Below are 27,695 nucleotides of genomic sequence, written 5' to 3'. Positions count from 1 at the left end.
AGGGACGTTTTTTTTAAATGTAATCTCCTTGGTTCTTCATGTAACGTTGACTCGTAGCTAGTTTACGCAAGTCCTAGAGTCAATCCAGTGTGCATGGCTGGCTGTCAGATACAGTCATGTACGAGACTATGATCTATGGTGACGAGCCTGCATTCTCAGCACAATCCAGAGATGTCAAAAATGGAAATATAAAGTAAATCCAACTAATGATTACATACATGTGAAGGAGGGATCATGCATCTCTCACAAGAGAGCAGTGCAGGCACTGTGCCAAGCACCTGGCTCTCGTTGTAGAGAGAACCAAAGGCAAATCAACAGATCATCTCTACATGTCAGAATGCAGAGGAAATAAAAACCTCTCCTCAACCTAGGTCCTAGGAAAATACAGTACAACTGGGGGAGGGGTGGGGACATAGGCATGGAAAGCAGTACAGTGAAAAGTGCAATAGGAGCATGACATCAAAGGAAAGGGTATGATTGAAGTATAAGCCTTGTAGAGGTGAGGCTACGGTATGGGGAGGGAAGCCGCTGCGTTGCTTTGGGCCTGCTGCCACTAAAGACAATGGGGCCTGAGAGAAAATGGGGCTTCCTTGAATTGTGCACCACTTCCACTGAGTGGGTTAAACACAAGGCTACTCTGAGCCCTTTTTGTCCCCAGGAGAGGAGGGTCCGGTTCTGTGGCGGAGCTGCTGTTCCACCCGTGTGAAATAGTTTTTCGTCACATTAGCCTGCTAGCGACACTGGGTGTGCTAGCTATGTTGGCAACTGAATCGCACACACGTGCGCTCACAAGTACACCGGTTACGTTCTAAATGGTATGTCGTTAACACCTGTGGGAGTGTTGACTGTTACGTCCTGTATGCCAGTATGAACCAAACAGGACTAATCATGGCAAAAAAATCTTTATTAGGTTGTAAGAGCGTGAGGAGAAAATATCATAAAGTGCTTTTCACTGAGCAAGAAACAAAGGAAAGCAAATGGCAAATGATTGAGAAGACAATATCATAATACAAAAAAAGACAGCAGGAAAGAAAGGAGGACGCAGGTCATTAGACACCACAGTAGAAAGAAAAGTACTTTCACATTTCGTTGGTCCTCAAGAGTCGTCGTAATTTGAAGACGTTCTGTCGATCGCATAGATATGACATCACCTGCCTTCACATTTCAGTGATGTTTTCCATAAAAGTGTCACTTGTGAAAACCTGCACTCCCCATGGGTTCTCCATGGGTTCTCCATGGGTTCTCCAGGACTGTGTTGGAGAGAATCAGTCAGCCACTTGGCATAGTCAGATACTTATCCGCCTGTAACAACAATGAAGAGCTGCTTCTAGCGGAAAAGAAACACTGCACACAAAGCATCATTTCTTGTAAGGTTATTGCTGTTATACTGCTGCTTCGAGTTGGATGTCTGTAATCAGACGTACATTCTAGGAGAGAAAGCAACAGGCCGAATGATATGAGAACAACCCAAGGTAGTTATTTTGGTAGTAGACCGAGTCGTGAATCCAAAGCTGATTTACACTGATGAATAAGTGACCTTAAAAATTTTAAGAAGTGTGCTGAAACAAGACTTCAACAAAATGTATGTCAATAAAACTAGAGTAGTTTCATTGAGATACAGTAGAACAAAACAGTTGCATGTCAAGTGAGAAACAGACAATATTGAGGTTATTCCCAACTGTTATTCAGATGATCGGTTGCAGTCTTGAGCGGAAATAAGCAGAGTGAAAACTAAAATTAGCTCAGGACTAGGGTTCAGGACTAGGGTTGGTTGTCATCAGGAGCAGAGTTGATCTGGGCAAGAATCAGTTGCAGACTGAACCACATTGTTTGAGGTCAAGGGAAATGACCATTATTCGCATTCTAGACCAGACTTTAATAATTTTGTCATCAGGTTGAGCTGCTCTGGGCCACACAGTCTTCTCTAGGTCATTGTCTTCTTCTTGCACTCGACAGAGCAGAAGAGCATGCCCTGTATGGCCATGAAGCGCTCTCCAATGAGACACTTAGCACAGCAGGAGCACTGGAAGCACTGGGGCTCAGCGTGCCAGTAGAACTCCCCGTAGGAGACGCGCTGGGCCTCGGGCTCCACTGGGTTCTGACAGGCTGTACATACCTGTAGAGTGAGGAAAGGGTGTGTTTAAATCACACACACATATTCAACGTAGACAAGAGTATGTAGCAGAGAGTTGTATCTCATGTATACAATATACATTGTACACATTTAATACAGGGTATCATATCACACACACGCAGGTATACATGCATGCACACACACAATAGCCACAGCACTGCACAACGCCCTATCCCACCTGGAGAAGAGGAATACCTACTTGAGAATGCTGTTCGTCGACAACAGCTCGACTTTCAACACCATGGTGAGCCCAAGCTTATTACTAAGTTCAAGGCCCTGGTACTGAACCCCTCCCAGAGGGTAGGCGACAACACCTACACCACGCTGATCCTCAACACAGGGGCCCACAGAGGTGTGCGCTTAGCCCCTTCCTGTACTCCCTGTTCACCCATGACTGTGTGGCTACGCACCAACTCCATCATCAAGTTTGCCTGATCACCAACAACGTTGAGACAGCCTACAGATAGGAGTGGTGCCGGGGAAATAACCTCTCTCTCAATGTCAACAAAACAAAGGAGCTGAATGGGACAACAGGAGACAGCATAAAGAGCACAAGCCCATCCACATCGATGGTGCCGCAGTGGAGGGGTTCAAACGCTTCAAGTTCCTTGGTGTTCACATCACCAAGGACGGTGATGCGGTATGACGGCTGCTTGGTCCCATGGTGTTGATACTTGCGTACAGTTTTTTGTACAGGTGAACATGGTACCTTCAACCAGTTGGACATTGCTGCCAAGGATCAACCAGACTTGTGGAGGTCGACATCTTGGCTGATTTCTTTTGATTTTCCCATGATATCAAACAAAGAGGTACTGAGTTTGAAGGTAGGCCTTGAAATATATCCACAGGTACATCTCCAATTCACTCAACTGATGTAAATTAGCCTATCAGAAGCTTCTACAGCCATGACATAATTTTCTGGAATTTTCTGAGCTGTTTAAGGGCACAGTCAACTTAGTGTAGGTAAACTTCTGACCCACTGAAATTGTAATACAGTGAATTATAAGTGAAATAATCTGTCTGTAAACAATTGTTGGAAAAATGAATTGTGTTATGCACAAAGTAGATGTCCTAACCAACTTGCAAAAACTATAGATTGTTAACAAGATTACAACAATTTTTGGAGTGGTTGAAAAACTTGTTATTGACTCCAGCCTAAGTATATGTAAACATCCAATTTCAACTGTATATCCGCCTGTAACACACACACACACACACACACACACACACACACAGCAAAAAAAGAAAGGTCCCTTTTTCAGGACACTGTCTTTCAAAGATAATTCATAAATATCCAAATAACTTCACAGATCTTCAGTGTAAAGGGTTTAAACACTGTTTTCCTTGCTTGTCCAATGAACCATAAACAATTAATGAACAAACAACTGTGGAACGGTTGTTAAGACACTAACAGCTTTGGTCTGGGACGGTGTGTCACAGCATCTTCGGACTGAGCTTGTTGTCATTGCAGGCAATCTCAACACTGTGCATTACAGGGAAGACATCCTCCTCCCGCATGTGGTACCCTTCCTGCAGGCTCATCCTGACATGACCCTCCAGTATGATAATGCCACCAGCCATACTGCTCGTTCTGTGCATGATTTCCTGCAAGACAGGCATGTAAAGTGTTCTGCCATGGCCAGCGAAGAGCCCGGATCTCAATCCCATTAAGCACGTCTGGGACCTGTTGGATCGGAGGGTGAGGGCCATTCCCCCCAGAAATGTCCGGGAACTTGCAGGTGCCTTGGTGGAAGAGTGGGGTAACATCTCACAGCAATAACTGACAAATCTGGTGCAGTCCATGAGGAAGAGATGCACTGCAGTACTTAATGCAGCTGGTGGCCACACCAGATACTGACTGTTACTTTTGATTTTGACCCCCCCTTTGTTCAGTGGCACATTATTCCATTTCTGTTGGTCACATGCCTGTGGAAGTTGTTCAGTTTATGTCTCAGTTGTTGAATCTTGTTATGTTCATACAAATATTTACACATGTTAAGTTTGCTGAAAATAAATGCAGTTGACTGAGGACGTTTCTTTTTTGCACAGACAGGACAGACATTTTGGACACACCTACTCATTCAAAGGTTTTTCTTTATTTTTATACTATTTTCCACATCGTAGAATAATAGTGAAGACATCAAAACTATGAAATTACACATATTTTGGTTAGACGCAGAGTAGGTGAATGGATGATCTGCATGTGTGGTTCTCACCATGAAGCATGGAGGATAAGGTGTGATGGTGCTTTGCTGGTGATACTGTCAGTGATTTATCTAGAATTCAAGGCACACTTAACCAGCATGGCTACCACAGCATTCTGCAGCGATACGCCATCCCATCTGGTTTGCAGTTAGTGGGACTATCATTTGTTTTTCAACAGGACAATGACCCAAAACACACCTCCAGGCTGTGTAAGGGCTATTTGACCAAGAAAAAGAGTGATGGATTGCTACATCAGATGACCTGGCCTCCACAATCACCCGACCTCAACCCAATTGAGATGGTTTGGGATGAGTTGGACCGCAGAGTGAAGGACAAGCAGCCAACAAGTGCTCAGCATTTGTCAGAACTCCTTCAAGACTGTTGGAAAAGCATTCCTCATGAAGCTGGTTGAGAGAATGCCAAGAGTGTGCAAAGCTGTCTTCAAGGCAAAGGGTGGCTACTTTGAAGAATCTCAAATATAAAATATATTTTGATTTGGTTAACACTTTTTTGGTTATGACATTATTCCATATGTGCTATATCATAGTTTTGATGTCTTCTACAATGCAGAAAATAGTAAAAATAAAGAAAAACCCAGGAATGAGTAGGTGTGTCCAAACTTGACTGGTACTGTATATATTTCACATATCCTGAGTATTACCAACCATTAGGAACACCTTCCAGGCTTATCTCAAGGATTAAAACATCCTTCTTTAACCTATCCCCTCCCATTCATCAACACTGATTGGAGTGTATTTAACAATTTACACCAATAAGGGATCATAACTTTCACCCTGATTCGTCTATGTCATGGAAAGAGCATGTCTTCTTAATGTTCTGTATACTGTGTATATATTTATACTCTGGATTCTGACATTGCTCGTTCTGATATTTTTCTACTCTTTGGATTATGTGTGTATTGTTATTGTGTTGCTAGATATTACTACACTGTTGGAGCTAGAAACATAAGGTCTTCGCTGCATCTGCGATATTGTCGGCAAATCCGTGTGCATGATCAATAAACTTTCATTTGATTTGACACACACTCTCCCTCTCGGTCCTTACTACTGCGTGGCTCTTCATGTAGCAGGGCTTGCAGACAGGCTTGTTGTTCTCCATAACATAGGTCTCTCCAGCCAGAACACAGTCACAGTCGAAACAGCAGAAGTGTTTCAGGTGCCAGTTCTGGTCCTCGGCCTGTGTGTACTCATTACTGAAGATCAGCTGTAGAGACACACACATCATGACACACACACAGTTAATTCAACACATCGAAGAGCAATAAAGAAAACCAGAGTAATAGATTAGGGGAGAGCAAAGCAGGTTGAGACATTTCTTTACATTCAGCATCACTCCGTGAAGAGAAATATAGTATTCTTTCAAACAAAGATATCTACATATATTTCAGGATGTTGTGTATCCCTGGAAATAAATCAGAATTCATGTAAACATTTAAAGTTTTGAAAACATAGCTTTTCCATAAAAATGGGGTATGGGTTAGGTTAAGCCGCCTACACATTTCTGTACGGAATTAAATATTACCACGGCCTTTTTAAAACCATGCCAATCTTTATTTCCCAAACACAATTCAACAGAATCAAAATAGTTTGTCTTTTAATCATTTTAAGTATCTTTTATCACAGGCTTAACCCCTAACAAAGACTTTGTACTTTTTAAAAACACTTTTAACATAGACCAGGCCCTGTTATTACATCATATCCCAGCGATAATGCCTTGCATTACACCTGTGAAGAAAACACTTCAATTTGCTCAACATGGTATTGGCTCAACCATTGGCTCAGCATACCCCGTGGCCATTGGCCCAACTTACCCAAAGGTAAACATTTTGACTATATTAGCCCATACTTGTGCATAAGGATGCACATTCACGCTAGGTTTAGAACCACATACTGAAGTTTATAGAGATGCCAAGTGATGTATAGTACAATCTTAAAATCATCTACATTGGTTTAGATACAAGGATCGTGCAACCTCAAACAATACATTCATTTGACTTGGTGAACATTTGTTTTCTTGTTTTTTTTAACCTAACTTGCTTACCATTTTTTCAATGTGGTTTCTTTCTTCACAGACTCCGTCAAACGATGACCTCTTCCTAAATATGTGGTCAAATTATGCATTTTGTGTATGGTTTCCTAGAAACAAGGGTGGCTCAACCACTTTGGTTCAATTACCCCACTCTTCCCTACAGTACATCTATTTTTGTTAGCGTTGCAGTTTTTTCCTCTCTACACACCTGAATCTACATAAAGTGTGTGACTAACAATCTTACTCTCCTGTTGACCTCTCTTCCTTTAACACCCAGTCTTCCCCACCACCTCTCTCCTCCCTGCCTCCCCCTCAAATCCCTCACCTCGTCACAGCCTCCACAGCGGGGCTTCTCGCTGTCTCCGTAGTGGCGTCCGCAGTAGAGCTGTCCCTTCTTCCAGAAGTAGATCATGTCCACCAGGAGCTCTGAGCAGGTGCAGCACACGAAGCAGGCTGGGTGCCACAGCTTGTCGTAGCCAGCACGCTCTGCGTACACCGCAGGCTCGCCCTGACGCATGGGCAGTTGGCACTGGTGGCACGACTGGAGGACGGGCAGGGGGGTGGGGGTAAGAGGAACAGAGGGGAGGAAGGAGAAAGGGAAGGAGAGGAGATAAAAAAGGAGGAAGGAGGGAAGGCGACCTTCATTAGGAATGCTCTCACAAAAACAATGGCTCTGTAGCATAGACCCATCCTATTATTTTATGCCATTATACACTATCATTATGCAGTTTAAGACACTGCCTGACAACGCCCATAAACCAAAATGTTCATTCAGTTTGAATAACTAATTGCATATGGGGAGAGACGGGTGAAGACAGACAGGGGTTTGCATGAGCCAAATCTCTGTTAGATGGATAAATGGTACATTTAAACCACGAAAAACAAATCACCATGCAAAAGTGTCCAAAACTTTCTGGCAAAAAGTGATATTTTTACTCCTGGCTCTATCTTGTGGCATGTTGAATTTACGATCTATATCTAAAATACCAGATACGATTCTCTGCTGGGAATTAAGCCTGTCGCATTCTTCCCAGTAGAAACGGTTAGCGTATATATTATGACGGGATTCTTCCATGAAGTGTTTATTGTGATTCAATGGGAGTTCAACGACTATCTTTCATGCACATTTTTTCACTTGCAAAATACTTCACCAAACATAGATGTAAAATTGCGTAACTAAGACCTCCTTGGCAAAAAAAATAAAAAATGACAGATTTCTTGATTGATCTTAGATTCATTTGGACTATTTTGAGGAAGTGCATACCGGCTCTTTGATTTAGTCCACTCTATGTACACTCCCTCATTCCACCATCATAGATTTAAAAGCATTGGATGGGGGAAAACAATCGTAGAAATTACCCCTCATTTATCAAATGGCTCGGGGGAGGGGAAGGGGGTAGGGCTGGGAGGTCTGGCCAAAATATCATATGACCATAGTGTTGACATTTTTGACGGTATGACAGTATTTGACGTTTTTGAATTATAAAAGTTCTAAAAGCTTTATGTAGTTCATTTCCCTAAGGTGACTACACAGAGTACCAGTCAAAAGTTTGGACACACCTAATCATTCAAGAGGTCCTCTTTATTTTTTTTACATTGTAGAATAATAGTGAAGACATCAAAACTATGAAATAACACATATGGGATCATGTAGTAACCAAAAAAAGTGTTAGACAAATAAAATAAAAAAACATGTAATATTTTAGATTCTTCAAAAGAAGCCACCCTTTGCCTTGATGACAACTTTGCACACTCTTGGCATTCTCTCAACCAGCTTCACCTGGAATGCTTTTCCAACAGTCTTGAGGGAATTCCGACATATGCTGAGCACTTGTTGGCTGCTTCTCCTTCACTCTGCGGTCCAACTCATCCCAAACCATCTCAATTGGGTTGAGTTCAGGTGATTGTGGAGGCTAGGTCATCTCATGCAGCACTCCATCACTCTTCTTCTTGGTCAAATAGCCATTACACAGCCTGGAGGTGTGTTGGGTCATTGTTCTGTTGACAAATAAATGATAGTCCCACTGAGCGCAAACCAGATGGGATGGCGTATCGCGGCAGAATGCTGTGGTAGCCATACTGGTTAAGTGTGCCTTGAATTCTAAATAAATTACTGACAGTATCACCAGAAAAGCACCCCCACACCATCACACCTCCTCCCTGCTTCACGGTGGGAACTACACATGCAGAGATGATCCGTCTGCGTTTCACAAACACACTGCATTTGGAACCAAAAGTCTCAAATTTGGAGTCATCAGACCAAATTACAGATTTGCACTGGTCTAATGTCGATTTCTCGTGTTTCTTGGCCAAAGCAAGTCACTTCTTATTATTGGTGTCCTTCAGTCAGGGTTTCTTTGCAGCAATTCGACCATGAAGGCCTGATAAACTCCTCTGAACATTTGATGTTGAAATGTGTCTGTTACTTGAACTCCGTGAAGCATTTATTTGGGCTGTAATTTCTGGTGCTGGTAACTCTAATGAACTTATCCTCTGCAGCAGAGATAACTCTGGGTCTTCCTTTCCTGTGGCGGTCCTCATGAGAGCCATTTTCATCATAGTGCTTGATGGTTTTTGTGACAGCACTTAGTTATTGACATTTTCCGCATTGACTGACCTTCATGTCTTAAAGTAATGATGGAATGTAATTTCTCTTTGCTTATTTGAGCTGTTCTTGCCATAATATGGACTTGTTCTTTTAGCAAATAGGGTTATCTGTATACCATCCCTACCTTGTCACAACACATCTCAAACGCATGAAGAAAGAAATTCCACAAATTAACTTTTAAGAAGAGAAGGTACACCTGTTAAGTGAAATGCATTCCAGGTGACTACTTCATGAAGCTGGTTCAGAGAATGCCAAGAGTGTGCAAAGCTGTCATTAAGGCAAAGGGTGGCTACTTTGAAAAATCTCAAATATATTTTGATTTGTTTAACACTTTTCTGGTTACAACATTTTATATTTATTTATCCGTTATTTTACCAGATAAGTTGACTGAGAACAAATCCTCATTTGCAGCAACGACCTGGGGAATAGTTACAGGGGAGAGGAGGGGGATTAATGAGCCAAATGTGTTATTTCATAGTTTTGATGACTTTAAAGAAAATACAAAAAAACTTACACGTTTAGAGACACCTACTCATTTGTCTGATACTGTACATTAATAATGATTTACTAACAACATGCTGATTTAGGACTACCCATATGGAAAAGTTATATATTGCAATATGTACCACAAAAGTATGCGGAGACCTGCTTGTCGGACGTCTCATTCCCAAAAATGGAGTTGGTCCCTTTTGTTGATCTATCAGCCTACAGTCTTCTGGGAAGGCTTTCCACTAAAATGTTGGAACACTGCTGCGGGGACTTGCTACCAATCAGCCACAAGAGTATTAGAGAGGTCAGGCAATGATGTTGGACGATTAGGCCTGGCTCGCAGTCAGCGTTCCAATTCATCCCAAAGGTGTTTGATGGGGTTGAGGTCAGTGCTCTGTGCAGGCCAGTCAAGTTCTTCCACACTGATTTCGACAACAAATGTTGTATGGGCCTCGTTTTGTGCACAGGGCCATTGTTATGCTGAAACATGAAAGGGCCTTCCCAAATCTAGAATGTCATTGTATGCTGCTGCAGCGTTAAGATTTCCCTCCACTGGATCTAAGGGGCCTAGCCCGAACCATGAAAAACAACCCAACAATTATTCCTCCTCCACCAAACTTTACAGTTGGCAATATGCATTCGTGCAGGTAGCGTTCTCTTGGCATCTGTCAAACCCAGAATTGACTGCCGCATCGTGAAGCGCGATTCGTCGCTCCAGAGAATGCGTTTCCGCTGCTACAATATCCAATGGCGGCGAGCTTTACATCACTCCAGCTGAAGCTTGGCATTGTGATCTTAGACTTGCGTACGGTTGCTTGGCCATGGAAACCCATTTCATGAAGCTCCCGACGAACAGTTCTTGTGCTGACATTGCTTCCAGAGGCAGTTAGGAACTCAGTAGTGAGTGGTGCATCCAAGGTCAGACCATTTTTACTCACTTCAGCACTCGGCGATCCCGTTCTGTGAGCTTGTGTGGCCTACTACTTTGCAGCTGAGCCGTTGTTGCTCTTAGATGTTTCCACTTCTTTTTGTTTTTTTGCCCTAGCACTACACAGCTGATTCAAATAATCAAAGCTTGATTATGAGTTAGTTATTTGAATCAGCTGTGTAGTGCTAACTCATCATAAAGCTTTGATTATTTGAATCAGCTGTGTAGTGCTTTGGCAAAAAGTTTGGGGAAACCCTGATCTAAACCACACAAAAGTGCTCTTGCCATTGTAGTGGAACTGTTGGCCTGGTTACATGGCTGCCCTCCAGATGTTTTTTAGGACTGTAACGTTTGAGCCAAAACATGAATCTGCAAAACATGAATAATTCAGTCAAATTTTGTAAAAGACGTATTGTAACATAATATATCCTCTGTATTTAAAAGTCATACAAGCTAATGCATTGACTTTTATTTAAAAATATACCTTCTCAATATTTATCTTAATCTCATGTACTGTGTTTCAATAAAAATGCCTTTAAATAGCTAAATTAACCTTAAACCAGTAGTCATCTCAATACTGAGCCAGCTAACGGTAGCCGCTAAGCTAATACCGTATAGGCTTGACAGGTTAGTGTATAGAGTTAAAACAAAAAAAATACAACTCTGTAATATATAACACTTGGATGGGGAGATGTCAGGGCCTAGACCATACAAACGAGAAGAAATCAAACTACAATATTACCTCAGAGGAGCTAAAGCTAAATCAATAAATTCAAAACAGAATATTATCTGGCGCCATTTTTTCTTATGTTATTCTATGGGCTAGCAACCACAAACCGTCATCTCTATGTCATAAGGTGTATGCACCAATTTGTAAGTCGCTCTGGATAAGAGCGTCTGCTAAATGACTTAAATGTAAATGTAAATGTATGTCCAGATCGCTAACAGTTTTCCCTCAATTAATTTACAGATTTAAACTTTACAATTTCATCATAAAAAGGTAACTCTCACTCAGATAACCATTTTGACTAACATTTTCAGTAGACAATGTGCTTGTGTACACTACATACCTGTTTAAGAGAACAAATAAAAAAAGAGTAGGAGAAACAGTAAAAGTTGTCACAGGCGTCTTCTTCAAGTGTTGTTGAGGGGAGTGGAGACGCAAACCGCTATGCTCCCTCACCCCCTGCTGGTGGCAACAGGCAAAACAATTCCAAATGGAAATCCTTGGGAGGACTCAGCCCAAAATAATAGTGGATTACAACAATATACAGTCATTGATTAAAACAATACCTAAACCACGTGTTATGAACACAATGTGATCCCATAACCTTATGGGCAGCCACAACGATAGTGAATGAAAATAAACATGCATTCTTATAAGTTTCTGTGCGTTTTCAAAACTTGTACATCAGAAACTATAAACCTACAATAGTCTACACCATCTCAAACTAATCTCAAAATGAGATGGCAACATTTACAGTAGATACAAAGATACGACATATTAGTCACAAGGTTGCCTAACACTACAGTCCTTCACAATTCTCTCTCACACTTACGTATTGTCCACAGGGCCCAGCCAGGTGAGATCCAGGGCCTCCCGGAGTGCCCATTGACCCAGCGGTAGTGGTGGCAGCAGTACCCATGTCTTCTGGTGCACCCTTTCCAGCCCCAGGGTAACCCCCAGCCCCCGTCCCAGGCTGAACTGGTCCTGCTGGCCCAAGTGCACCCCCAGCGCCGGGTCTAGTCCGAAAACCAGGACCTGCAGGCCCAAAGGCTCCCCCAGCTGTTGCCATCCTTGTGTGTTCTGCCATCCCTGGTGCTCCCAGGCCTGGTGCTCCCATGCCTGGTGCTCCCATGCCTGGTGCTCCCATGCCTGGTGCTCCCATGCCTGGTGCTCCCATGCCTGGTGCTCCCATGCCTGGGGCCCTCTCCTGACCCAGACCCTGTCCCATCATCTCCTCGGGCAGCTTGATGTCTCCCACTCCCAGGGCCTCGTCCTTGTACTTGCGGACGAACTGCTGCATCTGTTTCACCTCTGCGGGGGTAAGCTCGTGGCACTTGGCCGGGTCCTGGTCATGCTCCGGTAGCTGCACTGCCATCTGTTGCCGGCGGTAGGCTGCACCCTCCGTGCCCGCTATGGGACGTCTCTCTGGGGGCAGGAGCTCAATGTAGCGGACAGCCTGATGAGGGCAAAGTGGAGAGGAGAGAGAGAGGATAATCAGGACTTTGTAAAGGAGAAGGGAGGAGAAGAGAGAGGGAGGGGAAGACGGGAGAAAATAGGAGAAGAGACAATGAGAGGAGTGGCAGAAAGGACATAAAAAAGGAGGAAGGAAGAGTCATGGGCACAAATAGAGAGAGAGTGAAAACAAAAATGATAGAGATACAGAGAAAGAGGCAGAAAGGAACAGACTAAAATTAAACCCTGTTAATGAGCTGATGTAGTTACGGGAGAATTGGGGAGAGGCAGTAAGCTATTAGAGGACAACTTACAACCTCTCCCTAAATAACACTTATTTGCTTGTTGAGGGATACGAAGAGATCATGAGCACTGGTGGCACAGAACTTCAAGTCAGTGACCTCTAGTGGACAATATCTTCCATTACAACACACCAATGCCTTGTTTAGTGAACTGAACCAGACCAACTACAGACCCATTTGCGACCTCAAGATTGTAATCATATTTCATTGTACAGCACATCATGATGACTTTGCTTCTGGAATGAATAGCATCATGCCAAGGGAACAGCACCAGATTCTTTCAGATTCAGACCTGTGTTCAATACTCTTGGGATTCCTAGGTATTTAAATACTATGATACAGTAGTTATACCCTTACCATATACTGTTTGACCCCTGGTGGTGCCCACTCGTAGGTGACAGACTTCACAGCATCCTTCCTGACTGGCACGACATTGACTGACACAGCATTAGGTCTGATTGCCCCTGGTTTGGACATGGTAGCAGGCCCAGCACCGGCCCCAGCACCGGCCCCAGCACCGGCACCAGCACCAGACCCAGGTACGGCCCCTGCCCCAACCCCAGCCCCACCCTCAGCACCATAGCCAGCATTGGCTGGCACAGTGTGGGAACTGTATGGTACAGAGGTGGCTGATATGGGGCTGGGGGAGATGGAGAAGGTGACCTGGTTGCCCTTGTATGTGGGGGCGCCGTCTGTCTTGAGCTTGGCGACGAGACCCGTGTACTTGGTGTCCTCAAACAGCTTACCAACCTTCCTGTCATCCTCAGAGTTCATCTGAACATCGTGGTCCATCAGGCCACACTTACAGTTCCGGCAGATTTTTCTGTGGAGGGGAAAGTCAATAAGGAAAGGGAATGGGTTATGGTAGAAAATATTTTTGGTTGTGCCTAAGCACTCTCAAATGTATAGGTTTCCTTTATGATCATCAGACCAGGCCCTTAGTAGGCCCTTTAGCAGCGTTTTCCAAACTCGGTCCTCGGGACAATGATAAAAGCTTTGAAGATCATAGACAAATTCAGCTCCATCTCAAGTTATAAAATAAATCTAACCAAATCTGCCCTACTGCTTCTCAAGACCCTGATAGAGGACTCCATCTCTAATTATGGAATCCCAATCGTTTCCCATTTTATATATATTGGAATAGATATCCTTCCTGAGACAAATCTATTGCCAGAAACTTTAACAGAACGCTCAAATCAATTCAACACAACCTCAGTAGATGGACTAATATCCCAGTTGCTTTAACTGACAGAATATTTGTCATCAAAAGGAATATCCATAGTGCGGTTTCAAAAGGTATATGGCAAGGTAACGCGAGACTGGATAAAACTAACAAACTTGCAAAGGGAAAGACATAGGACACTCTGTACCAAACTTTAAATTATATTACCAGGCACTAGCATTTCATCCCATACTACATTGGTTTAGACATGATACCATTAAACAATACTCAGCCCCCTGGCTGAGTAGAGAGATAAATATGGTGTCTCTCATTTCCCTGGAAGAGGTGGTCTTCACTGATGTATCCCTTAAACAACTAAAATTACACTTTGGTCCTATTATTGCTCACACTATTTCTATTTGGCACAAAATTTAAAAACAATGTAAATGGGAATCAAAATGGCGTGCCCATATTCCATAATGACACATTTCGATCTGGAGGGCTGGCTGCCTTTTAGATGGGACATGTTGGCTGGGTGGGAGGCCCACTTCTTTGTTTTCATTTCATGTTGATATTGAATGTATTATCACTTAAAGATGCACTATGCAGAAATCGTGCCGCCATTTCCTGGTTGCTAAAATTCTAATAGTTAATAGTTACCTAATTTCAGTTTGTGAGACAAAACAAGCAAGTATAGTGTATAGCAGCATCATTGTATCAACTAAACCACTGTGAAATATATTTCCCACAAGCAAAAATATTGTATTTTCAGCTGTTTGAAGCTGGTGTACAAAACCAAAAGTAAAAGACATAAAAACGAAAACATAAGTAGGGGAAGCATAGAAATAGTGCACATAGAACAGATCTGTTTCTTAGACTTGCTTTCAATGAAAATGACAGATCGAAAACTCACATTTCTATGTGAATTTGGTCGGATCGCCTAAGAAGTTACATATTGCATCTTTAAGCTCAGTATGTATTTCTTACATTTAATGTATTTGGTAACAGCCTACATGTTTTCTAATCCTATAATTTGAAATGGATAGTGTACCTGTAACCCCCCCAAACAAAAATGTAAAAAACAAATAAATCACATCGCATAACACAGAATAGCTTTCCAGTTCCGTTCTTATTGCCACAGACATGTCTGACCATGACTAAGACCCTTCCCATTGGACACATTAAGTCATTTCAATGTGGAAATTTGGGTAATATTTGGTTGAGGCATTGATCAATGAGATTTCAACCCTTATTCACCCACTCAAAAAGACACCCAGAAGTTTGTTGAATTCCCAAAATGTCATCCCCATGCTCCAACAATCGAAAAGCACAATCAAATTCCAATGGAAAAACAATGTCTGACTATGTGTTATCACTGCGCATTCAAAAGAAAAGCTGCACACAATAGCGGTCTTCATCAACCATTTAAAAGCACAACAAAGTTCACATGGGAATACAATGTCAGATATTGTGTATTTATACAAGGAACTTAATGTCTTGTCACTGCGCTTCTTTCTTGATATGCCACACCCGTCAGTCAGGTGGATGGATTATCTTGGCAAAGGAGAAATGCTCATAAACAAGGATGTATTTTGTGAACAAAATTTGAAAGAAATAAGCCTTTGTGATTAGGGAACATTTCTCTGGGATCTTTTATTTCAGCTCATGAAACATTGGACCAAGACTTTATATGTTGCGTTTATATTTTTGTTCAGTTTACATAGTGCAAGTGATCAATGCCGTTTGAGATTCTGCAGATTATTATAGCAAATGTGAAGTTCTCCACAGACCTGTTAACTTTGCATGCTATCTTGAACATTTACACTTTCTATGATTACGTAAGACATGTATAGTTACAGTAACATCTACGGATGTGTATCTTTAAACACTGATTGTTTAAAGCAAAACTACCAAAACTATTGCTGATGGTGAACCTGAGTAATCAAAATAGAATCTATTTTAAGCCCTGTATAGCCAGATGAGAGGTGTGTTTCCATTAGCTTATTTTTATTCCGGTAAAACATCATTTTCAACAATGCATAAAGTAGATAACATTAACCTAGCAAGTTACATAGGCTTCCATCAACAAATAAAGCCTAATATCGTTCAAGCCATTTGTCATGTCCTGTCCATAGAAAGCCTTTATTTTCTATGGTGGAGTAGGTCAGGGTGTGACTGGGGGGTGTTCTAGTTTATTATTTTTATGTGTAGTCTAGTTTTTGTATTTATATGTTGGCCTGGTATGGTTCCCAATCAGGGGCAGCTGTCTATTGTTGTCTCTGATTGGGGATCATATTTAGGCAGCCTTTTCCCACTTGCTGTTTGTGGGATCTTGTTTTTGTATAGTTGCCTTGAGCACTGCACGTTTTGTTATACTCTTTGTTGTTTTGGTTGTAAGTTTCACTATTAAATATAATGTGGAACTCTACGCACGCTGCGCCTTGGTCCACTCATTTCAACGAACGTGACACCATTTTAGCATTTGAATGCTGAAGGTGCCATGCAGATGTGCAAGATCAGGCCGCCTATCTCGCGTTGGTCAGCGCATGAAGCTGGGAACAGTGTGCAGTTTGGGGATGTTCAGCATGCAAAATGCTTTGAAGATCAATGACTGTCAACACAGTTACATGCTTAGTTCCACACTGAAGGAGAGGATGCATCAGTTGTCACAAAAGAGAAGGTATTTTTGAAAGATTGGAAGAAAAAAAAATTGTGAACCGGCAATTCGTAACGTTTGAATCGATTTTCTGACCAATGCTACATTTGGATCAGTTTGGGGTCCGCAGACCATGTTAAAAGATTTGAATCGGGGACCAATGTAACCTCAAATGTGGCCATGGATGTGTTACTCATTTTATGGTAGAATAAATACTGTTACATTAGTTTGTAAGTTTGTAAGATAGCCTGAAGTTATGTATTGTATTACAAAAGTGTCAATGCAATCAAATGTCAACCAAAAATCTAAGTTAAAGAATAGAGCTAAATCAAATCAAACTTTAAATGCACTTTAAATAAAGTCTGATTTGATTTAGTTATAATCTCTATTTTTGTTGAGATGGAGACATGAAGCCAACATATCAATCATTCATTTGTAGACAAACTGGAATTAAAGCCAGACTAAGTCAGTGGCACAGATGGAACTATCCAAGAAGAAGTAACATCTCCTTCAAATTCAATATCACTAAATGTCCTTACATTTGAAATCAACCAGAGCATGAACCTTAGGCCTATTACTGTATGATTATAGGTCTAGTCCTATTCTTTAACTTTGATTTTTGGTTGAGTTGGAGACGTTCATAATTAATATGTTTGATTCACTTGAAGATTATATTTGAAATCAACCAAAGTTTTTATTCTCCATTTTTTGTTGAACCCTGGGTTGATTTGAAACAATAGCTGTTGATGACTTCGCAAATGCTATGTAGACCTAAATATCATCATCGATGGTATGGTCACATTTCATTTGCTGTGTTAAACATATAATTTCGAATGACTTCAATAGCAACTGTAAATCTATTTACTGATTAAGAAATATCTCAATCATTCTCATGATAGCACATTGGTAGGTAGTCCGTGACAAATATCAAAGCGAAGCTGGGCTTGGTTAAAACCCTGGATGGGAGACCAAATGGATAGCTGTGGATAGTTGAACTTTCCAGTAGGAGGTGCTAGCCAGCCTATGCATTTTTTATGATAGTGGATATAATGTTGAACATCTGACGTTGTTTCAAAAGGGTTATAATGATGACATAATCCTGTGTTGAAATTTAACCCTCAAAACAACTGTTTTTGCGAATTCTATGTATTTTTCACGTAGATTTCATGTCACAATACGTTGATAAATTCAATTGAAACAATGTTGATTCAACCAGTTTGTGCCCAGTGGTCTGTGAGGCGGTTAGGTGTTGCCATAGCGACCAGCCACTGCAGTAGGCATGAGGGCACCTGTTGTGATGTCTTCAGGAAAGCTAGCCGGGTGTGGATAATTGTCTGGGTAAACGGGAAACAGGAATGCTGGCTTAATTGGCGAGAGGGGACAGTGGGGGACACAACTATTTTAATGAGTCATTGGTCCAGATAATGACTGCATGGTTGGAATCAGACAGGAAGTCAAAGGAATGTAGGTCACTTCAGTTCTACAGTAATCCAAACATAAAAGAGGACGGTGCTACATGCTTTGGGGGGCCTGTGGCTTTCCCTGTTGTGTAACAAAGAGAAAGTAAGCATTGTTTTTTGCCAAATTGGGTCTGGTTCATATTGAATTTAATATATTGAAAAGTAAGAAAAAAATCATTTTTGCATGTGCACCAAAAAACATGCAAAAACATTGACCATGCTGGTTCAACAGAGTAGAGAGCAGTACAAACCTCCAGAAGTGCAGCTCGAACCCCTCGCATTTGTCCTTGCATTTCAGGCACGCGGCTCCGGCACCAATCTCGTGGCCCAGGGTCATCTGCCAACAGACATAGCACATCAATGAGATTAACATACTTATACTGGAAAGGGAAATTATTTCATACAGTAGAAAGTTTCAGGCCAGGGTTTGATACACTATATATACACACACAAAAGTATGTGGACACCCCTTCAAATTAGTGGATTCCAATATTTCAGCCACACCCGTTGTGGACAGATGTATAAAATCGAGCACACAGCCATGAAATCCCCATAGACAAACATTGGAGATTGGAAATACTGAAGAGCTCAGTGACTTTCAACGTGCCACCGTCATAGGATGCCACCTTCCCAACAAGTAAGTTTACAAACGTGTTGCCCTGCTAGAGCTGCCCCAGTCAACTGTAAGTGCTGTTATTGTGGAGTGGAAATGTCTAGGAGCAACAACGGCTCAGCCGTGAAGTGGTAGGCCACACAAGCTCACAGAACGGGACGTTCGAGTGCTAAGATCGTATGGCCTTGCAACACTCACTACAGAGTTCCAAATAACTGCTTATCAGGAGCTTCATGAAATAGGTTCCCATGGCCGAGCAGCCTCAAAACAGCCTAAGATCATCATGCGCAATGCCAAGCGTTGGCTGGAGTGGTGTAAAGCTTGGCACCATTGGACTCTGGAGCAGTGGAAAAGGGTTCTCTGGAGTGATGAATCACACTTCACCATCTGGCAGTCCGATGGACTAATCTGGGTTGGCGGATGCCAGGACAATGCTACCTGCCCCAATGCATAGTGCCAACTGTAAAGTTTGGTAGAGGAGGAGGAATAATGTGCTGTTTTTCATGGTTCGGTCTAGGCCCCTTTGTTCCAGTGAAGGGAAATCTTAACACTACAACATACAATGACATTCTAGACTGTTCTGTGCTTCTAATTTTGTGGCAACAGTTTGGGAAGGCACTTCCCTGCTTCAGCATGACAATGCCCCTGTGCTGTTCTTAGTGCCAGTTCTTAGTGCCAGTCTGCACGTTCAAACTCAAACAATGTAACTAATAATGGCGTGAAAAATGCCCCTTAGATTAAATATTAAAGCACTACACCGCTCACTAAAGGCGTCAAAAGTTATACTTTAACGAAAAATGACATGAAAAGCACACATTTGTAAATCCCAAACTCTAAAAGTAATTGGAAAGGTAGATACAAATTTGGTGACATTGTGGTTACAATAAAGAATGTAAACAAGATGTAAATAAGATGCTGTTTTATTTACAGTAGTGATGGACAGCTGGTGGCATTTTGAAAACAGGCTTTCAAACAATTGTAGCCAGATTAGTAGCATAATCAAAGTGAGGACAATCGGCGATATACTTATGGCCTATTGTAAGTCACTCCTTTCCAGTACTCCTCACCCCGCCCCAAACTCTACCCTTAACACAGTTACCATTCAAAAACTAGTTGTTTATCTAAAAAAATAAAAATAATATGGCTTCTTTCTATAGTGCTACCATTCCAGGGTTAGGACCATAACCACGGGAGGACTTGAAAATGAGCCAGAGCTGAATGAGCCAAAACTAAAAAAGCATTTTGGTTTCAGTGCATTTTCTTTAAAAAAAATGTATATAGCCTATCAATGTGTAGGCATACAGTTTAATAAAATCTATACTTAAGAGGTAAATTAAGACTCTAGGGGCAGTATTGCATTTTTGGATAAAAAGACGTGCCCGTTTTAAGCGCAATATTTTGTCACGAAAAGATGCTCGACTATGCATGGAATCGATAGCTTTGGAAAGAAAACACTGACGTTTCCAGAACTGCAAAGATTTTCACTGTGAGTGCCCTAGAACACAAGCTTTAGGCAAAACCAAGATGTTACTGCAACCAGGAAATGAACAGGATTTCTGAAGCTACGTTTTGCATTGTCTCCTTATATGGCTGTGAATGCCCCAGGAATGAGCCTACCCTTTCTATCGTTTCCCCAAGGGGTCTGCAGCATTGTGACGTATTTGCAGGCATATCATTGGAAGATTGACCATAAGAGACTACATTTGCCAAGTGTCCGCACGGTGTCCTGCGTGGAAATTGGTGCGCAAAACTCAGCTGCTGGTATTTTTCCATGGGATTCTGAGAAAAACCATGCTTCCACGAATGGCATATCAATGAAGAGATATTTGACAAAACACCTTGAGGATTGATTCAAACAACGTTTGCCATTGTTTCGGTCGATATTATGGAGTTAATTCGGAAAAAAGTTTGACGTGTAGGTGACTGAATTTTCGGTTCGTTTCGGTAGCCAAATGTGATGTACAAAACTGAGCGATTTGTCCTACACAAAGAATCTTTCAGGAAAAACTGGACATCTGCTATGTAACTGAGAGTCTCCTCATTGAAACATCTGAAGTTCTTCAAAGGTAAATTATTTTATTTGATTGCTTTGCTGGTTTTTGTGAATATGTTGCGTGCTAAATGCTATGCTAAATGCTAAGCTAGCTATCAACACTCTTACACAAATTATTGATTTTCTATGGTTCAAAAGCATATTTTGAAAATCTGAGATGACAGTGTTGTTAAGAAAAGGCTAAGCTTGAGAACAGGCATATTTATTTCATTTCATTTGCAATTTTCAGAAATCGTTAACCTTGCATTATGGTAATGAGCTTGAGCAGTAGTCACGATCCCGGATCCGGGATGAGGGGTTCTATGAGGTTAAATAAAACAAATATATTCATGTTTTTAGTACACGATTATTTGTATTGTTACAGAGCATACAACCATGCCAACAAACATATGTGGAGATCGGTGGACAAAGGGCTGGACAACGGTCCGCACAGAAAAAAAGCGTGGTTGGGGGCTCAGGTACCATTCTGATCATCTGATGAAGGTGCACATGGATCAGATTCAAACTTTGTAGACCGACAGAGTCCCTGAAGGCAGATCTGAGTATCTGAGGGCAGAGATACGGGTGACAGCTGATGCATTGGTCCAGAGCCAGGCGGCATTGGCGGAGAGTGACACGTTGACGAGGGCCAGGCACACCTGTGAGCTCTGGAACTCCACCTCTGACAGGCAGAGGCAACATACCTGGTGGATTCATCAGGTCGTCGGTTCACCCTGACATTTCCATTCCTCTTCTGACAACAGAACTTGACCAACTGCTCAACAGGCACAGCAAGTGCCATCCAGACCGTTATGTTCTTCTGCTGTTCCAAGGATGTGTAACCGAAGCGAGATCCCACGAGTGGGCACAGAATACCAAACTGAGATGGGTTACCATTAATACTGTGTCTCAGAAGTGTCTGTCCATGACTGATACAACCTGAAAAAGCCTTAAAGACAGGGTTAATGAGTACTTGAGGTCACAGAGAAAGTCTGGACATGGCCTGCTCTCCCTTATGTAAGGAATTAGGCACTTACAAACAAATGCAAATGGCTTATATCTTCAAAATGCTTTGAATGCTTTATTATCCAAATGTAAAAGCATATACTGTACAGTACTGTATGTCTTCATCAGCATCTTTATGCTTTTGTTAATAAAATACTGTTACAATACTCTTTCAAAATGCAGATGTTTATTTAGTTATGGATCCATAACGAATTACTATGGGAATAAATATATCACTGAATTACAGAAATATTAGAACAAAGTTGTCTAATGAAGGTAAACAAATTGTTGCTTACTGGAAAATACTCTTTCAAACACACACGGTCACATTGTACAGCGCCATTATGGCTATTAGCTGGACAATAAAATTGCCTAAGAGGGTAAGGGGAGAATTCTATCGTCAAAATGTATTTCTTAATTAGGTTGGCTGTATCACAACCGGCCGTGATTGGTTGCAATTTCAGTTTAGTCCACCAGAAAAGACTAAACAAATAATACGACAAAAATTGATATTTGTATTATTATTATTATTATTATGCATCACACCCGACCGTGATTGGGATTCCCATAGGGCGGCGCACAACTGGCCCAGCGTTTCTCTCCCTCTAACAACAGAAATAAATGTTTTGGCCTTTACAAATTCTATATTGACCTTTATTCATATTACAAATCGCTCACCTTTTTTATTTTTTACAAAATAACCAAAATATCGTTATATATTATGAAGTTGATGGCACGGTCATATAGCCCGGCACCTACATAAAGCTGAGTGACTCATTTATTCATGGATTTAGATCAAAATAAATAAGTACCAACATTCTTTCTGATCGTATTTAATAAAGACATTTGGATGATATCCTGACCTTGACACCATGTATAGTATTATAATAGCCCATTATGGGCTGTTAGCAGGACAATATACCTTTACCAACACCTCTCTGTATTTTGATACTTTGTCGATGGGGCCTCCCGATTGGCAAAAGTCTAAGACACTGCATCACAGTAGGCCTACCGTAGGTGACATGAGTCTCACTAATGTTGAGTAATGTTCGGTTAAAAGTGGTGTAGAGCTTATTTATTTAAAGAGCATTTTAGCAACTTTTCGCGCTGCTCTGAGACAAGCATGTGGACTGGTCTTGATAAATCAATGAGATTTTTAATTTCACAGAATCGCCATTTGGGTATTGTCTGGACTACAATTATACAATTAGGGTGTGGAAATGTTATGCTATTAGTACTGTAGCCTACTCCCGACCGTCACGTTGTACCGCTCCATATTTCTATTCCATCCTAACGGAAACCCTGAGGGTTTTTCATTTTTCTTGGAATAGAAACATAATATTAATCAAATTAATTAAGCCACTATTGAAGGTTATCAAATGCTTCTCAAAGATTCCCTCTGGTGGTCAAACTAGCACTAACTGGCTTTAATGGTTACAATGGCTGACCCTTAAATAACGTGCCATAGAATTCTGCGGCACCATGCAAGCTGTACTGCAGTACGCTGCAACTTTTGAAGGACGAACCACTGTAATCGCCCAACATCAATCAGTGTCTGACCTCACTAATGCTCTTGTGGCTGAAATGAAGAAAGTCCCCGCAGCAATGTTTGAACATCTAGTGGAAAGCCTTCCCAGAAGAGTGGAGGCTGTTATAGCAGCAAAGGGGGAACCAACTCCGTATTAATGCCCATGAGTTTGGAATGAGATGTTCAACGAGGTGTCCACATACTTTTGGTCATGTAGTGTATTTACTGTAGTTCCTATGGTTGAGTCAGTACTTACTTAGGTCTAGTTGTTTTGGAGTGGCCTCTTCAAATACCCTAGTTAGCCAAATCTACAATGTTTTGTTAAGCTGGGTGTACACTACACAATTTTGGCCCCGATTTAGCTGTCCCAGACAGGTTTTTTTTATAGATCAGAGACAAAATCCACATGTCGTTTCCTCAGGGCGTGTGGCCGTCACCAACATTTGTTAAATGTGAGCGGGTCAGAGATGCAATCTACCGATCCCGTCTTTGAGCAGTCCCAGACGTCCCAATATTTTCAAACATGTTTGATTTTATTGGCACAAAATCTGCAATGATCTTGTAGTGTGAGATGTGCAATGAAACGTTTTGAGAAAGGTGATCAACAAAAGCCAATGAGAGCTCACCAGAGAAGAAGCCAGTGAGATGACGTGGTTTTGCATCACCCCGGAATGTGTAGACGATCAAGCAGGAGCAATGACTACTATTAGTATGCGTTTGTACTTGCCTTTCACCAAAGCCAAAGTGTCAAATCGTTACAGCTCTGAATTTCACAAGCAATGTTATTCAACATAAAATGTTGGCTAGATATTTCAACTCTTTATGGCAGGTGTGAATGTCTTCATGAAAATGTCTATGAGGCTGCTTTTTTCTAGCTACGTTAACAATCTAATCACATCATTGTTTTCACGAGACAGCGTGGTGGTATGGAGAGTCCTAGTAGCGGGTGACACACCGCCTCTGCCACATTGTTTAGTGTGCATACCACTATGTTGGCAAGACAAACAACTACAGGAAAGATGAGAGGCTCAGAGATGTTAGGATTTTGAAAGTCGTGTCGTGTACAACCGGCATTACAGCGCAGCTTGACATTTGCGTATAAACATGCCTAACAGAGATGTGAGAGGGAAAACAAGATCTTACTAAATTCAAATGCACAATCTGATGTCCCATTAATCCCTAATCTCCTCCTCGGATATATTCCAGATTCAACGCTTCCAGCAACATATATAGCCTACTTTTCTCAACCATCTGCATACATTCTCTTCTTCTGATTCCTTTACTTCAGTGCCTATTTTGGTCAAATATAAAAGCAGCTCTAAAGTTCTGTCTTGCCACCTTTTCGAATCAAACCAGACTCACTATACTAGGTCTGCATCTCAAAATGGCACCATACTCCCTATATAGGTGTACAACTTTTGACCAGGGCCCACAGGGAATAGTGTGCCATTTGGGATGCACACTGAGGCCAATTCCAGAGTTTGTAGTCACAGCCCATATACCGTGGCACTCTTTCCTCCCTCCCATTCGCATCATTCAGTCCTGCCTCACTTCTCAGACGTACTTCAAAACACCAGTGTTGTCCGTCTTGCCCGGTCAAGGCTGTCCACGCCCTTATATGGTCAATTATTCCACGCTGCTGAGAGCCCCTCAGGACTCCAGCACACACTGATGTTTGGAGAAGCTGTTTTTTGGCTTAGGAGGAGCACTCAGGGAATGTGCAGCCGGCCTGTACACGGAGGAACGCAAAACTAAAGCCAGACTAGAGCATGACTCAGTAAATAATATTTACGTTAACTATCAACTCCCTCTTCTCCACTTACCAACATTAGACGTGTTTCCAACTATATCTGTCTAGGTTTATAACGAATGGGGAGAATAGCCAGAGATGGTTTACAATGTAACGGCTTTGGTCTAGATATTGGTCTGAGCCAGCCATGAGTCTCTCCAAAGTGTCCAGCTCATTGTTTCTGTATTCCACAGAATATCCAGCTGACGGTTCATCACTTCCGAAAATAAATATTTGTGAATTGTTTCCTTAAACCACTTGGGAACACCATAGAATCCTTGCCATTTTGGGGTGGGTTGAGTCAGTGGCCATTTGTTTTGCAAACTCCATCTCATGTGCACTTCAGAAATACTGCTGACCAAACAACAGTGCTAAGTGCCTGCTCAGTTGAATTAAAGGGTAACTACATTTTTTCACGGACCTCAAAAGTGGTCTCCTGGTGTGGTTTAACACATTTTGTTATTTTTCTATTAAAGTGTTACTTTGAGAGCGAAAACCTGTGAATTTATTACTCAGCTGGCAATCTCATTTATCTATTTCAATAGTAGGCCTACTATTTGTCTACTTGCACAGTACAACTTGCAGTACAGCTTGGGCTGATCTGGAGGTGAAAGATCAATTTGAGATGGATCATTTTAGGTCATTCAAAGTGTAGGTCACTCTTTTTCATATACTTTTTCACACAGGGCAACTTTCCTTCGCCGGGCGGGCCATTTGGGAAATGTTGGGCAAAATTTGAGTATACCCACTTCTCCAGGCACCCAATTGAAGTTAAGGTTAGGTTTAAGGGTTAAGGTTAGGGACATGCCAAGGAACCTGGATTGCACTAACTGAGGACAATCCCTTTGTGCAAGAGCTTGAATCTTGATGACAGCTGACAGACAGGGGCTGTCTGGAATCATAAAGCCCCCCTACACACTCCCCCCACCAGATTTGACAGCAGAAATGAATTCCCTTGAGTGGAGAAGAGCTCTGTTTCTCTTAATGACAGTTATCATAGTCGTGTTATTTAAATGAGGATGCATGGGAGTGACTCCCGTGTGTGGATGATGGTTTATTTCGTGTAAAAAATATGCTGCATTGTTCTCTGCTGCAGCAGGCAGCTAATGGAAATTGTGGTATCGCTGCTGAATGAAAGCGAGTGGAAGACAGTAATTGGCATTCCGAGTCTTTTCGGTGAACCGGTTTATTTGGCTTCGTTCACTTAAGAGTCGGCTCATTTGGTTCCCAAACTGCTCTTCGTTCAAAATGTTTAAAAATCGACCGAGAACTATGATTTTTTTTTTTTTTACAACAACCTAGAACCAATTTCCAATGTAAATACAAAAAGTAAGCTACCATTGTCAGATCATGAAATATGTGTTCAAATAAAATGTTTACCTGGTCAAATTATTAGCTCACCTGCAAAACAAGTTTTAAAAAGTGTTTATTTTTAAGCAAGGAATGTACGGGCTCTCCCCACTAAGTATTGTTTCCGTAGTGAGGATTCAAGCTCTTAGAGAATTCGTTTGTAATTTATCTGCAGACAATCGTTGTTTTGAACGCAAAAAGCAGTAATAGCGGTATGCAAATCAGGCAGCCAAATGAACGGCTCTTTCACCAATACAAAAGATCCGTTCAAAAAGAGCCGTTCGTTCGCGAACGACCCATCACTAGTGTGAGACGGGACGGAACGTCTGTCCTCCTTCAAACATGAAAATATTGTGAAAAAGGTACTCTACCAACGAAACGAAAAATGTCAATGCATATTAAGACAACCCCGGGTTTGTTATTTTTGTATTCCATGACTAAAACAAAGAAAGATGTGAAAGGTTATATAGCTCATACTAATCTATTTTTTAAATATCAAAAGCAGTCTGTAGCTGGCTATACATTGACAGGACTAGGCAGGCACCTTCCTTGCTGACTTTACTACCTGGTAGGATACACCTTTTAGGGCGTTGCCATGTCTTATCTGGAACTATACAAGCATGAAGACTTACCTTCTTTATTTCCTTTTCTACCTCCATTTTCAATTCCCCTCCGTATGTTGTTTGAGTCCTGCCGTAACTTGCAAATAAACACCAAAAACTTGGATTGACTTTACGTTGACACCAATCTTTAGAAACAAAACCGAGAGTTGATCGATTTTACTCGCCCATCACTTCTTCAAGCACCGCTGTCCCGTTCATTGCATTGGGAAAGATTCGTATAATCTGGCCCGGGTAGGCGTTTTGCACCGGGTGAAAATTGATCACGTTCCTTTTGGAACAGGGCTGCAGTTGCAACCTGGTCTCATATCATTTCGTATTATTCTGTACATAATTCCGAATCACTCCATTTAGTATGATATCTTACGTTTGGTATGGTTAAATACAGCTCACTAGGAAGGTATTCAGACCACTTCCCTTTCCCACATTTTGTTACGTTACAGCCTTATTAAAAAAATGTATTAAATAACAATACTCATCAATCTACACACAATACCCTATACTGACAAAACTATGTTTTTGCTAAATAGTTACATTTTTATTCAAACCCTTATCTATGAGACTCAGAATTGAGCTCAGGTTCATC

The 27,695-nt window shown here is 41.6% G+C and overlaps 1 protein-coding gene across 1 annotated transcript; it reads right to left on the bottom strand.

Moving 5' to 3' along the window:
• Positions 1-886: 886 nt before the first annotated feature.
• On the bottom strand, positions 887-27,633 carry LOC118400966 (testin-like). Its single transcript, XM_035798026.2, has 7 exons — positions 27,122-27,633; positions 18,424-18,509; positions 13,252-13,717; positions 11,973-12,596; positions 6,714-6,929; positions 5,405-5,563; positions 887-2,116 (listed from the first exon to the last, which is right to left on the bottom strand). Exons 1-7 carry the CDS (start codon positions 27,146-27,148, stop codon positions 1,925-1,927), a joined length of 1,770 nt encoding a protein of 589 aa, XP_035653919.1. The 5' UTR covers positions 27,149-27,633; the 3' UTR covers positions 887-1,924.
• Positions 27,634-27,695: the final 62 nt, after the last annotated feature.

This window comes from Oncorhynchus keta, chromosome 22 (genome assembly GCF_023373465.1).
Source record: "Oncorhynchus keta strain PuntledgeMale-10-30-2019 chromosome 22, Oket_V2, whole genome shotgun sequence".
Lineage (NCBI taxonomy): Eukaryota > Metazoa > Chordata > Actinopteri > Salmoniformes > Salmonidae > Oncorhynchus > Oncorhynchus keta.
This window is presented reverse-complemented; position numbering and strand designations above follow the sequence as displayed.